The 13,127-nt window shown below is 34.5% G+C and overlaps 1 protein-coding gene across 1 annotated transcript; it reads left to right on the top strand.

Annotated features, from left to right (window-relative positions):
* Nucleotides 1-6,463: 6,463 nt before the first annotated feature.
* LOC126715747 (glutamate receptor 2.8-like) lies at nucleotides 6,464-12,192 on the top strand. The gene is made up of 5 exons (XM_050416520.1): nucleotides 6,464-6,799; nucleotides 8,754-10,069; nucleotides 10,422-10,734; nucleotides 10,942-11,351; nucleotides 11,517-12,192. Exons 1-5 carry the CDS (start codon nucleotides 6,520-6,522, stop codon nucleotides 12,072-12,074), a joined length of 2,877 nt encoding a protein of 958 aa, XP_050272477.1. The 5' UTR covers nucleotides 6,464-6,519; the 3' UTR covers nucleotides 12,075-12,192.
* Nucleotides 12,193-13,127: the final 935 nt, after the last annotated feature.

Here is a 13,127-nt window from a genome sequence, read left to right as displayed (position 1 = left end):
ACCTGTTGTAGCAAGTCAAAATGTTTCTAAATTAGACTTAAGGGATTCCATTGAAGTAACAAATGATGCGCTTATACACAACAAAACTCTTTGTTCAAATTCAAAGTGATGTAGGATAGAATATACGGGTCTATTTTTACCATTTGTTAATTTTTTATATTTTCATGTAATTTTTCTACTTTTACTGTAATACCCCGAAAAAAAAAAAAAAAATTAAAAGGAGGGGTATTTAAGTAACTTTATGTGGGACCAATTTTATAATTTATATTTATAAGGAATTTTTAGAAAATAAGGTTGAAACCCTAACTATATATAAGCTTATTAAGTTTTGAGAGAGGTGACTACCCAAATTACTCAAGTAGAGAAAATTTGCCTGCACAATGGAGGTAAGAGCATAAGAATCTCTTCTTGTCAAATCTAAGTTTTATTTAGAATTAAAGTATTTTTTTTATGAATATTTTGGCCAATAGTGAGACTATTTTTTTTTTAAATCCAATGAATATGATGATGTAAACGAAGAAGGAATTAGATCTATTTTCCCTACCGGTGTTGCGTTAACCGTAAGTGCTGCACAAGTTTACCAAATTGAATTTTGGTGAATAGCAAAAAGTTATGGTGTTGGTCAGTAGTGTGATAAATTACGGAGGTAAAATATATGTGTCAAATAGTATTTTTCTGTAAAAGCATGTCAGGAGCTTGATTTTGGTTTGATATAGTGCTTTTCTTAGTTTTGCCCTCATGCCAAAAGAGAACTATGGTCGGCGGCACCGACAGGGAAGAAAAAAAAAATACATTTATATATGTATATATGATAAATGGATTTACCAGCTCCTTTTCTTTATTATTATTATTATATTTGTTTATTTGGTTGGTTGAGGCGTAAAGGGGAAGCAGTAGGTCTGACTAAGTGATTATATATATATATATATATATATATATATATCAACTCACGAATATAATAATGGGTGATCTACTTTTGGCCCTTTTATGCCTATAGGTATGGTGTAACTATAGACTTGATTCCTAGGAACTATTAGTGGTAGAAAATAAAGAGAGCAAAAATATTGTAAATTTACGTGGGATATTGGTGTGAGTGGATAGTGGGTAATTATTGGTTATTTTGAATAGTGTCTCTTCTGGCTGGATACCGTTATAAGTTTTCTTGAATTATTTGATTATTGAGTATAGTGTTTGAAAATTGCCTAGGTGATATCTAAAGATTTTAGAGGAATTGTTAAGGAAAAGTTTCTTTTGGAATAGCTTTTAGAGGTAAGTAACCTTATCCTAATTGGTTTTATTGTGCGTATTTTAACTACTAAAAATTGTTTATAGATCCTCCTAAAAAAAAAAAGAAAATTGTTTACAGATGTTACAATTTTATTTCTATTGTATTACTGATTTCAAGTAAAGAATTATCACAAATATATCTAATTACTAAATATATGATGTATCTTATTTAATTGTTTTTAGCTATACTAATTCAAAGTAAAGAATAAGGAATTTTCACAAATACATATGAGCATAGAATATAAGAATTATTTTATTTAATTGTGTTTTTTTTTTTTTTTTTTTTTTTTTGCTATATTGATTTAAAGTAAGAATATAGAAATATCACAAATATATTTGAATATTGAATATATATATATATATACGTATTTGAATAAGATATATTTTTGTTAGAAACTATGATTTCATATATATGATTATGAATTGATTCTGATACCCAAACCAATGGGGGTTATTCACCAATGGGGGTTATTCATTGATATTCTGATACCCAAACCAATGGGGGTTGTTCATTGGTATTCTGATACCCAAACCAATGGGGGTTGTTCATTGGTACTCTGATACCCAGCCAATAGGGGTTGTTCATTGGTACTTTGATACCCAGTCACGGGGATATAGCATGACCATAGTCATAAGATTGTTAAGAATATGAATTAGGTTTGAATATTTAACTATTTTGAGTCGTTAAAATTGCTTATGTATTTTTGGAACCTATTGTAAGTTATAACTTTTGATATATGGAAAACTGACTACTTTCTAAACCATCTATGATATAATTGTAAGATTAAACTATGTGATCTATTTGCAAAGTATTATTTTAAGATTATGAAACTTCTTTAGTTATTTTTGAAAACCCATAGTATATCATAACTTTTGAAGACTCATATTACATCATATTACTTTACAGATCTATTGCTTGATAGAACTTATTAGGATTTTGGTTACTTATTGAGTTGTCAACTCACCCCTTTTTCCCCTCTAGTTTCAAATTGTGAAGAATAGCAAGCTTTGGGCACTTTGATGTCGTGTTGTGAGCAGGAAAAGAAGCTTAGTGATTTTGGGATTGGGTGATCTTCTAATAGTTTTATATTTATTGACCAATTGGCATTATGTACATGAGGTTTGGGATTTTGTTCCTATTAAATTATTGGAGATCTATTCATAAAAAAATAATTTTGAGGTATTTTGGATTTATTTGATTTAATTTTTTAGGATAAATTTTAGTTGCTAAGAAGGCCTTGCACACTTGTAGGGTGCTTACTTTATAAGCGTGCGACAATTGTCACGTGCCTATCTTTATAGTTGGGTTCGGTGCGTGACATTTACGATTTATGATTTTTAGTTTCCTTGATTTTAGGACTTCTTCCTAGTTAAATTAGAGTCCTATTATGGTATGATGTCAATTAGGATTTGCTATTATGAATATTTTTTACTTGTAAATTTGTAATATAGGTTTTTTGAAGCCTTTAAATATATTTGCAATTTGTGGGTTTCATTTAGTTGATCAACTAGTAAAGTCTTTTATCGTCGAATAAAAGATCTGAAGTTCAAATCTCAATCTGCCTACAACAAAAACTTGTTAGTATGTTAGCTTGATAATAAGAGCAATCATCATGGTCTCAACACTACAGGTTTTAATAAAATGATGTTTCTTTATTTCTGATGGATTCTACCTAGAATGAGATTCAACGTCTTTCACTTTTCCATTTGCTTCACAAACATAGTTGTTAAAATCAAGATACTATATATGATTGGTGAGAGGGTTTCATGGATAGGATCATAGGATTGGATCGAGAATTGTAATATTCTACCTTTTATAAAAGTAAGTAAAAAATTTACCAATAATGATGTATTATGTTAAAAGAAATTAAAGTCAAAGAATAAATTTGACAAAAGAAAACGTTCATACTCTACATTTGTATCAATTAGGAAATACTGAGTTGTTCTCACTTCTTAGAACAAATTACCTAAATGTTAACTATTAACTGTTAAATTATTCAATCTTAGAACATTAGTAAAATCATATTCTTAGTAAAGATTAAGTATAATATTCTCTAGTTGTGTGGGTTCTTTTTTTTTTTTTTTTTTTTTTTTTGAACAGCACACAGGCCCAAGTAGCAAACAGGGATCCTGGGCCTAATGCTTTGTGTTTTAAGGGACTAGGCTTGGTTCATCGTAGCTAAATTAGGCTAATTTCGAACCAATTTGTGCACAAAGCGTGGATCCTGCAACACATACATATTAGCATATAGAAAATATATGCGCATTGAATAGCAAAGAACAATAAAGAATGACAATAATGAGGAAGAAAAGTAAAATAAAAATGTTAGGGATTCTTAAGATAGTATGGGATGTTTCATTATTTTCTTAATTTTGTAATACATCATGCTCACTAGGACATGTTACAAGGTTCAAATAAGTTCAAAAATCATAGACTTAGATGGCTCTCCAAGCCTCTAAGACTTACGAAGTTTGAATCCTTTTGAATCCAAGTGTGTTATCTAGTGGTTGTTTGGGGATCCCGGATGGTGTTTTCCCTCTCTTTTATCTTTTTTGAATTCTAACAGAGCTTTCTCAAGGATTTTTCACTCTAATTTATTGTTCCTGAATGCCGTTCACTATTGGATGCCCCTCCTTTTATAGCGCCATCCTAGGATTTCTAGGGTACCATTGATTTCCTCCATTTACTCCCTTGGGTACTGGAACTAATGTTGTGTCAGCAACATTGGTGGCTGGTCCCTTCCTCATTCTTCACTATTTTCCTCTTTTAAGGTTCCCTCTTTAAAAGCCCCTAACTAACTTTTCCATTCTAGGGGGTCCTAGAGGGTTGACCTTTGATCTTTCTTTTTCCAAGACTTCTAGATTTCACCTTTTCAAACCCACTTTTTGGCTGTTTTCCCCTACATCATTTTTCCCCAAATGGGCTGATTTCTTTCCATTAGGCTGAAAGATCCACAGCCACCTTCCTTTATCGTCCATCTTCTTGGGTTCCCCGAGGTACTAGCTCCTTATTCATGAGTTGTTAGTTCCCAAGCCTTTTGATCCTTTTTTCTATATCATTGGGTGGCTGGTGGGACATATCTGCCCTCGTTCTTCGTGTTTTTGGGCATGCCCCCTTAAACTGTCTCAATCCCAACCTGGCCTTGCTACACATCCTGAGGATCCCAGGCTCCTGTGAATCCCTAGGTGTCCTAGTCTAGTTTTCTCCCCGGGCTCCTCAGCGATTTTCTTACCTTTGACAGCTGGGCTAGACTTCTTCTTTCCTTTGTTTCGTAAGGTCCAAAGCTCGCCCATTCATGGGCTTGGGTCCCTTCCCATGGACCCTTAATGGATTTGGGCCTTTATATATATATATTGAAAGCCCGAATGTTTTCTAGATTTCAATCCTTTGTGTTGTTTTGGGCTTTGACACAACATTGGGATATTTTGGACCTCAACACTAGTTAACAATGCAAGTTGAACTAATTAACTAGGTTTTTTTGTTTTTTTTTTCTTGGTTTAATTACATATTTGGACGTCAACGTTTTGCCCCATGTTTTAAATATTCCCGTAACCTTTCAAATGTTTCAATTCAGTTTTGATTCTTAGTCTTTTAAACGTGTGTTAAAAAGGCCATGAAGTCATCTTGTGGATGAAAAGGTATGATTTGAAAATTGGAAAGACTAAAGTCAAGCACTTATGCTGACAATATATAGAGCCCATGCGGCAATTTAACATTATTTAAAAAATAAAAATAAAACATAAGCTGCTATTGGCTAGGATTTCAAATGGGAAGTTCCCAAATTTGGCTCCTCATGCACGTAGCACGTGATCTTTTTACAATAGTTGATATTTATTTATTTTTTTTAAAAGAAAAAGAAAAAAAAACCCATCACTTGGACTCCATATCAGTATTAACACTTGATTTTAGTGTTTCTGTTTGCCACCTTATAATTTTCCATTTACTAGTTGACAGCAAGGACGATTTTGACACACACTTAAAAACTTAGAGACTAAATTGAAAAATAAGGGACCATTTTGAAATATAGTGCAAACATGTTGGGACAAAATGGGCTTCTGCCTTTTTTGGGCAAATTAATTAGCCTTTTGCCCTTCTTCCCAAACTAATTAGGGAAATGCCCCTCTTTTGAAAATCGAGTTTCTCAAAATCGAGTTAAAAAAAAAAAAAAAATTCTGGAGCCCTATAGTGACGTTTTTAAGGACCTATAGTGACATTTTAAGAACTTATAGTGACGTTTTATAACTTAATATCCATAAAATCGAGTTATAGGCAATTTCGAGTTATAGGCAATAAAATTGCCTATAACTCGATTTCATGGATATCAAGTTACAAAACGCCACTATGGGTCTTTATAAACGTCACTATAGGTCCTTGAAAACGTCACTATAGGGCTTAAATCGATTTTGAAAAACTCGATTTTCAAAAGAGGAGTATTTCCCTATTTAGTTTGGAAAGAAGGGCAAAAGACTAATTAATTTTCTCAAAAAGAGCAAAAGCCCATTTTGTCCAACATGTTGAGTGCTAAATGTATAACTAATCTGATTTTTCTATTTTCAATTAAATATCAGTTTTTTTCTTTTCTTTTTTTGGTAGAAATGAACTAGCTCACCTAAAAAGAACAATGAAATGAGATGCAAATTGATAAAGAGTCACATGTTTAAAATAATGATGCAAATGATCAACAAAATGGATTCAAGGTCCATTGACAAATTCGGAGTGTACATTGGAATTTGACGGTTATTTCAAATCCTTGTGGGGGTAACTGTCCTTGTTGAAATTGTGTGTACGTAATTTGTCCGACCATAGCAATTTGAGGCAACCAAGCTTTTGCCCTTCTAGGACTTGGCTTGGATCCAACTTGTTCTGATGGTGCCAAATGCCATCATCACAACAAGTCAGGCGCATTTGACACACTGGACCCAAGCTTTGGCCTTGTTTCTCAGATATTTACATGCATATCTATTATTTTACGTCTCTCCCTTTACATAATCTTTCATGAATTATGAATTAAAATGTGAACATTTTATAAATACGAATATTATATTGCGCGTGAACGAGCGCATGTGAATAAATATTTTTCCATTAAAAAAGCGCCACGTAAAGCAGTCAACGGTCAGTTGCCCCAAAACTTCAACAGCCGAATTTTCAAACAAGTAACAGTCGACATTGAAAATGGCAAATCAGAAGTGTAGAGTAGTCCCCTCTAGCTACCAATTTGCAAAGGTTTGACAATGGCAAACCAGAAGCCCCTCCTCTCTAAATTCCTATCCTTTCTCTTGCTCAGCCTCAGCCTCAGCCTCAGCCTCTGGGGTCATCCGCCTTTGGTGATGGCAAAGGAGGTCATACCAGTAGGAGTTGTACTTGATTTGAAGTCCCCAGTTGGAAGAGTGGCAGAGAGCTACATGTCCATGGCGCTCTCAGACTTCTATGCTGTGAATGATAACTATAGCACAAGACTGTCTCTCCTCACAAAGGATTCTGGGAATGATATCATTGCTGCAGCATCTGCAGGTACGTTTCTAAATGTTCTACACATGCAACTAAGGACATGCTCACATGCTCAAGCTTGTTTTAGGTCTAAGCAACTTAATTAAGACTTGTATAAGGCTCCCACTAGAAGATAAAAAAAGTACAAAAATTAATATATTAGTTTTTCGCCAAAAAATAAAAAATAAAAAAGGACTAAATTACACTTTTCACCTTAAAAAGTTTGTTGTTTTTATTTTGGTTCTTTAAGTTTCAGAATTTTCATTGCGGTCTACCAAGTTTGATTATATTTTCAAAATGAACGTCCATGTTAGAATTATGATTATATTCACTATTTTCCCTTATAACTTGAACTTTTGGAACGATTGATAATTTATTATAGTATTAGAATGAGTTCCTGAGTTTTATCATTGTCTTTACTCTCTAATTTTAAATGTAAAAAAATCTCACATGCTGAACTACACCTTTTTAAGGAGGGGTCTGAGCTCACATGTGAGGAGAAGTGTGATAATTATTATCAAATTCATATTTTCAAGACTAGCTCTGTAACTTATCCGACCATTAAGTGCCAGTAAAACAATATAATTTTTTAATCATATTAGTCATGGACATGGACAAAATGACCATTTAGAATGCAGAATCAAATTTGATGGACCAAAATGAAAATAACTCCAAATTTTGAGATTAAAAGTATAATTACTTAAAAAAAAATGAAGAAAAAAAAGTAATAAGTTTTGCATAATAATTAGATGTTTAATATAAGGGGCTGTTTGGATTTGTTGTTTCCATAACTCATAACTCTGTTTCCATCACCCATAACTCAAAAATGGTAGGACCTATGGTTGAGAAGTCAGTTTGGTTTTTGTTTCCATCACTTAATTCTCTAATTTTTGTTTCCATAACTCAGTTTTCAATGATATTTCCGTAATTAAATCTACACTGAGAGTCCCACGATCAGAGTCCAGCTACAACTTTTGACCCTTCTTTTTTTTCTTTTTTCACTGGGTTCAGTGAGTTTGGTTTCTTCTTCTTCTTTTCTTTTCCCTTTCACGCTGGGTCTGGTCTGGTCTTCTTTATCTTTTTTTTTTTCACTAGGTTCGGGGAGTTTGGGTTTTTGTTTTTTTCTTCTTCTTCTTTCACTGGGTTTGATGAGTTTGGTTTTCTGGTTTTTTTTTTTTTCTTCTTCTTCTTTCACTGGGTTCACTGAGTTTGGGTTTCTAGGTTTTTTTTTTCACTGGGTTCGGTGAGTTTGGGTATTGGGGGTTGAAGGGGAAAAAAAAAAAGTAAAAGCCGCACCAAGTTATAGATATGGGCCCCACAAACAGTTGAAAATTTTGAGCGATAACAAGTTGAGTGATAGTATCAAACGGGTGGAGTGTAGGGAGTTGGAGTATTTTAAGTAATGAGTGATGAGTGACGAAAATTGAGTGAGAAGTGATGAGTGATGACCAAAAAAAAAAAAAAAACAAATCCAAACAGCCCCTAAGCCACCAACAAGGCACATTCAGGGATTCAGGGGAATTTTGCTCCTCTACGTACTAACAAACTTCTAAAAATGCAATCTGGTTCGCTTTAAGTTCAGAATTGACCCCAGCCTTTTGAATTTGCATCCTCACCTTTTTACAAACAATTCTTGGCATGTTGATGATCCAACATGTTAACATTGAAAAGATTGAATTTTGCGCAATGGATTGTTTGTAAAACCGTACAAAGGTTACCTTTATATAGGCGCATAGAAATACAAAAGTACATAATTACAGCAGTATGAAGCACAAAGTATAAACTACAAAGATAGTATAATGGACTCTTGGATCTAATTGGGCTTATATTCTAACAAACATTTTCCATCATCTTTTGAAAATCTTTCAAATAATTGAATGTTGTTGCTATAATTGTTTTTGTTGTCCTCGTTATTGAAAATTGCCAGTAAATTTTCCATTTTCTAAATCATTCATTTCATTGTTGAAATGTTATTCAGCATTGGATTTAATAAAGAATGAAGAAGTTCAGGCTATTATAGGACCACAAAGGTCAGCACAAGCAAGGTTTGTGATAGAACTTTGCCGCATATCTCAGGTTCCCATAATTTCCTTTTCAGCCACAAGTCCCTTTCTTTCTCCATCCCAAAACCCATTTTTCATACGAACAACTCAAGATGAGTCTGCACAGGTTAAAGCCATAGTAGACATTGTTAAGGCCTTTGGTTGGCGGGAAATTGTCCCTATCTATGAAGACACAGAGTATGGCAATGGTTTAATTCCCTATTTAATGGACGCGTTACAAGAGATTGACACTCGGGTGCCTTACAGAAGTGTCATTCCTCCAACTTCTAATAATACTGAAATCAGTGAAGAGCTTAACAAGTTAAAGGCAAATCATACAAGAATATTTCTTGTGCACATGACTGCTTCACTTGGCTCCAAGCTCTTTGTACTCGCAAAGAATGCAGAAATGATGAGCGAAGGATATGCATGGATCATCACACAAGGATTATCTTCTCTGCTAGATCCTATGGGCTCAAAGGTCATGGACTCAATGCAAGGTGTATTGGGAATAAGGCCGTACTTACTTCCTTCAAAAAAACTTAAAGATTTTGAAAGAAAATGGAAGAGAAATTTAACCTCAATCAAAACAAGGAGCAAGACTACTACTAGCTTAAACCTCTTTGGATTATGGGCATATGATACAGTTTGGGCGTTGGCTATGGCAGTGGAAAAGGCTGGCATAGTGCATTCTAGCTTCTTGAAGCAAAATGCTAGCAACAGTAATGTTGATCTTGCAGCTTTAGGCATTTTGGAAATAGGTGCAAAGCTTCACAATACAATTCTTACTACTAAATTTCAAGGCCTAAGCGGGAATTTTCACTTGGTTAAGGGGCAGTTGGAGCCTTCAGCCTTTGAACTATTCAATGTAATAGGAAGAACCGAGAGGATTATTGGATATTGGACGGGAAACAGAGGATTTTCACTAGATTCGAATGACACTAGTGAAGAGGCATACTCAACTTCAAAGGACAAACTTAAACAACCGATTTGGCCAGGATACACAACAGACCAACCTACAAAGTTAAGGATTGGGGTTCCAATAAGAAATAGTTTTGAAGAATTCCTGAAGGTGGAATGGCATTCTTCTACTGATGATAAGCCTAGCATATCAGGGTTCGTCATTGATGTGTTCCATGCTGTACAAGATGCATTACCCTTTCCCCTTTCTCATGAGTTTATTCCCTACGTGAATAAACATAGGCAGAGTAATGGCACATATGATGAACTTCTTTACCAAATTAAAACTCAGGTGTGTTGTATTTTTGTCTTCATCTTTTTTTCCTTTTGGTTTTTTTTTTTTTTAAATGTTTTTCTTCTTGCTAATGACTTCAGGTGGTTGTTTATTAGTTACTTAATCTAACTTTTTAAATAGTCAATAAATTGGAATAAAATTACAATGTCTCACTCTTCCACTTTTCGCTCAATCAATTGTAGAATATCGTCAAGTATCTTTCTTTCTTTTTTTAACTTTGGTACATTAAATAATAATAAAAAGATCATGTGCCAAACTACAATTGGTGGGGCATAAAATGCAACAAAGTGAGACCAAGTGTTTTTATTCCATAAAATTGATAATTATCTCTCTTTCTCTCTAAATGCAGAGGTACGATGCTGTTGTTGGAGACATAACAATTGTAGCTAATCGCTCCTTGTATGTTGATTTCACTTTGCCTTATTCGGAATCAGGCGTGTCAATGGTGGTTTTGGTGAAAGATGATGACAACAAAAACTTGTGGATTTTCTTAAGGCCACTAAGCTTGAATCTATGGTTAACAACTAGTGTAGCATTTATCTTTACAGGTTTGGTAATATGGGTTCTTGAACACCGTGTAAACACTGAGTTTAGAGGCCCTCCAGAGCAACAACTTGGCCTGATTTTATGGTTCTCTTTTTCAACACTTACCTTTGCTCACAGTAAATTTTCTACAACCCTCTCTCTCTCTCTCTCTCTCTCTCTCTCTCTCTCTCTCTCTCTCTCTCTCTCTCTCTCTCTCTCTCTCTCTCTCTCTCTCTCTCTCTCTCTCTCTCTCTCTCTCTCTCTCTCTCTCTCTGGTTTGTTCTAGTTCAAAAGAAGGATATTATTTATGCATGCATATATTAATAGTAGTTTAATGGTACCAGGGGAGAGAGTGGTAAATAATTTGTCAAGATTTGTGCTCATCATATGGATGTTTTTGGTACTCATTCTGACTCAAAGCTATACGGCGAGCTTAACCTCAATGTTAACAGTACAGAGATTGCAGCCTACATTTGTTGATGTAAAAGAGATTAAAAGGAAAGGTTATTTGGTTGGATATCAAAAGGGTTCATTCATTAAGGGGCTTCTAATGAAACAGTTAGATTTTGATGAGTCCAAGTTGAAGCCATATGAGACACCTGAGGAGTATCATGAAGCACTGTCAAAAGGAATCCTCAATGGGGGAGTTGCAGCTGCTTTCGGTGAAATCCCTTATATCAAGCTCTTCCTTGCAAAGTATTGCTCTAGGTATACTATGGTTGGACCGACCTACAAAAGTGATGGATTTGCCTTTGTAAGTCTCTCTTTCTCCTTCCCAAAAAAAACCCCCTTACTTTCAAGAATGCCATAAAACCAACAAGAAACTTTTTTAGTAATGACCTTTAGTGATCAAAGTGTATTGTTCAAGCCTTTTTTTATATTATTCAAATTGGAATAATTCTGTAACATTTTACTTCAGGCCTTCCAACAAGGATCTCCTTTAGTCCCTTATATTTCAAGGGCAATCTTGAATGTCACTCAAGACCAAGAGAAAATTGGACCAATTGAGCGAAAGTACTTTTCAAGTCAAAGTATGTGTGAAGATCAAAGCACAACAATCTCTTCACATAGTCCTAGTCTTGGAGTGGACAGCTTTGGAGGCCTCTTCCTCATCACGGGAATCACTTCCATGGTCTCACTCTTGGTTTATGTGATTAAATTTTTCTTCTCACATTGGCCTACTTTGAGTGACAAAAATACTGCAACCTCTTTCTGTTCCAAATTAGTTGAAATGGCAAAACTTTTTGACCAAAAAGATCTTTCTTCACATCACTTTAAGAGAGAAGAATCAAGGGTGCATGATGCGGGAAGTCCTGACGTTTTTCAACCTTCACCTAGTATTGATGATATGCAGAACCACTCAAGGAATTCCACTGAAGGAACAAATGATGTAATAGTACATGATGACAATAGAAGTCTTTCTTCAAGTTCAAGGCATAGTGATGCATCTATGCAGGATGTACCCAATTCATCATAGACATGGTTTTCTATCCAAATGTTTAAGATGAACTCATTCCCCTAAGTTTGTTTCATAAATTATTCCTCGACAATTGTATACTATATCATGTTTTATATAATAAAAGTTTATTCTTAGCTAAGGCTGTAAATAGATCAAGCCATTTATAAACAGTTTGGGCTTAATTTGATAAAAATCTTATTCATGTTTGTTTATTTATAAACAAGCCAAGCTTGAGTCTTAGTTTTAGACTTGTTTAATAAATGAGTTGAGCCCTAGCATAAAAATTGTTTGTGGATAGGCTCATAAACAATAACGCTCGATACAAATCAAGCCAAGCTTAAACGCATTTATGGGCTTGGTAATAAGCTTGATATAGGCTTGACAAATCAACTCATTACTAAGCCTTCAGTTAATTGAGAGTTAATAAATGAGTTGAGACCACTTGTCTATTGTAGTTTTCTATTCATTAACCAAATAATAAGGGGTCTAGCTCGCTTCGGCTGAGACGAAATTTGTTTTTATTTCCTCCCTGCTCTGCTCCCTGTTGCAAGTTGGTGTTCCACGAAATGCTTCATATATATGGTGAAATCTAATAGGGGACAAGGATTTTTATTTTCCCCCAAAGTTTGAACTTTCATTTGTAATCTCGTGTAACATCATCCCCACGAATGCAAAGCTGTTCCAGTGGGAAATACTGGCAAAATGCGAGCTGTCCTTGCTGCTACATTGAGAGTGCTGGAAGTGTACGTATTCGCCTGGTGGAGGACCTTCCTTCAGTATGATTTTTCCCAGTTTGGAAATTTGTTGAGGTCAGATTTTTCTCAAACATTTCTTTTTTTGGGGGCTAGGATTCTAAATTTAAGCTTTCTGCCAGAGATTTAGCAGTTGATTCTTTTTCTATTTCTCAAGATACAGTGCGGATGGTCAGACTGTGAACTGTGCCACTTTTCCTTAAAACCAATTAGTAATAAAAGAGACACTCAAATATTTTATAGTATTCAACATTGCACCCCGCAAGCCTGATTTTAAAACAGTCACAGAGAGTTGAATTGTGATCCCCCAACAAGGATG

The sequence above is a fragment of the Quercus robur genome, chromosome 2 (assembly GCF_932294415.1).
Source record: "Quercus robur chromosome 2, dhQueRobu3.1, whole genome shotgun sequence".
NCBI classification, from domain to species: domain Eukaryota; kingdom Viridiplantae; phylum Streptophyta; class Magnoliopsida; order Fagales; family Fagaceae; genus Quercus; species Quercus robur.
Note: the sequence above shows the minus strand (reverse complement) of the source record. Positions and strands in the feature narration are given on the sequence as shown.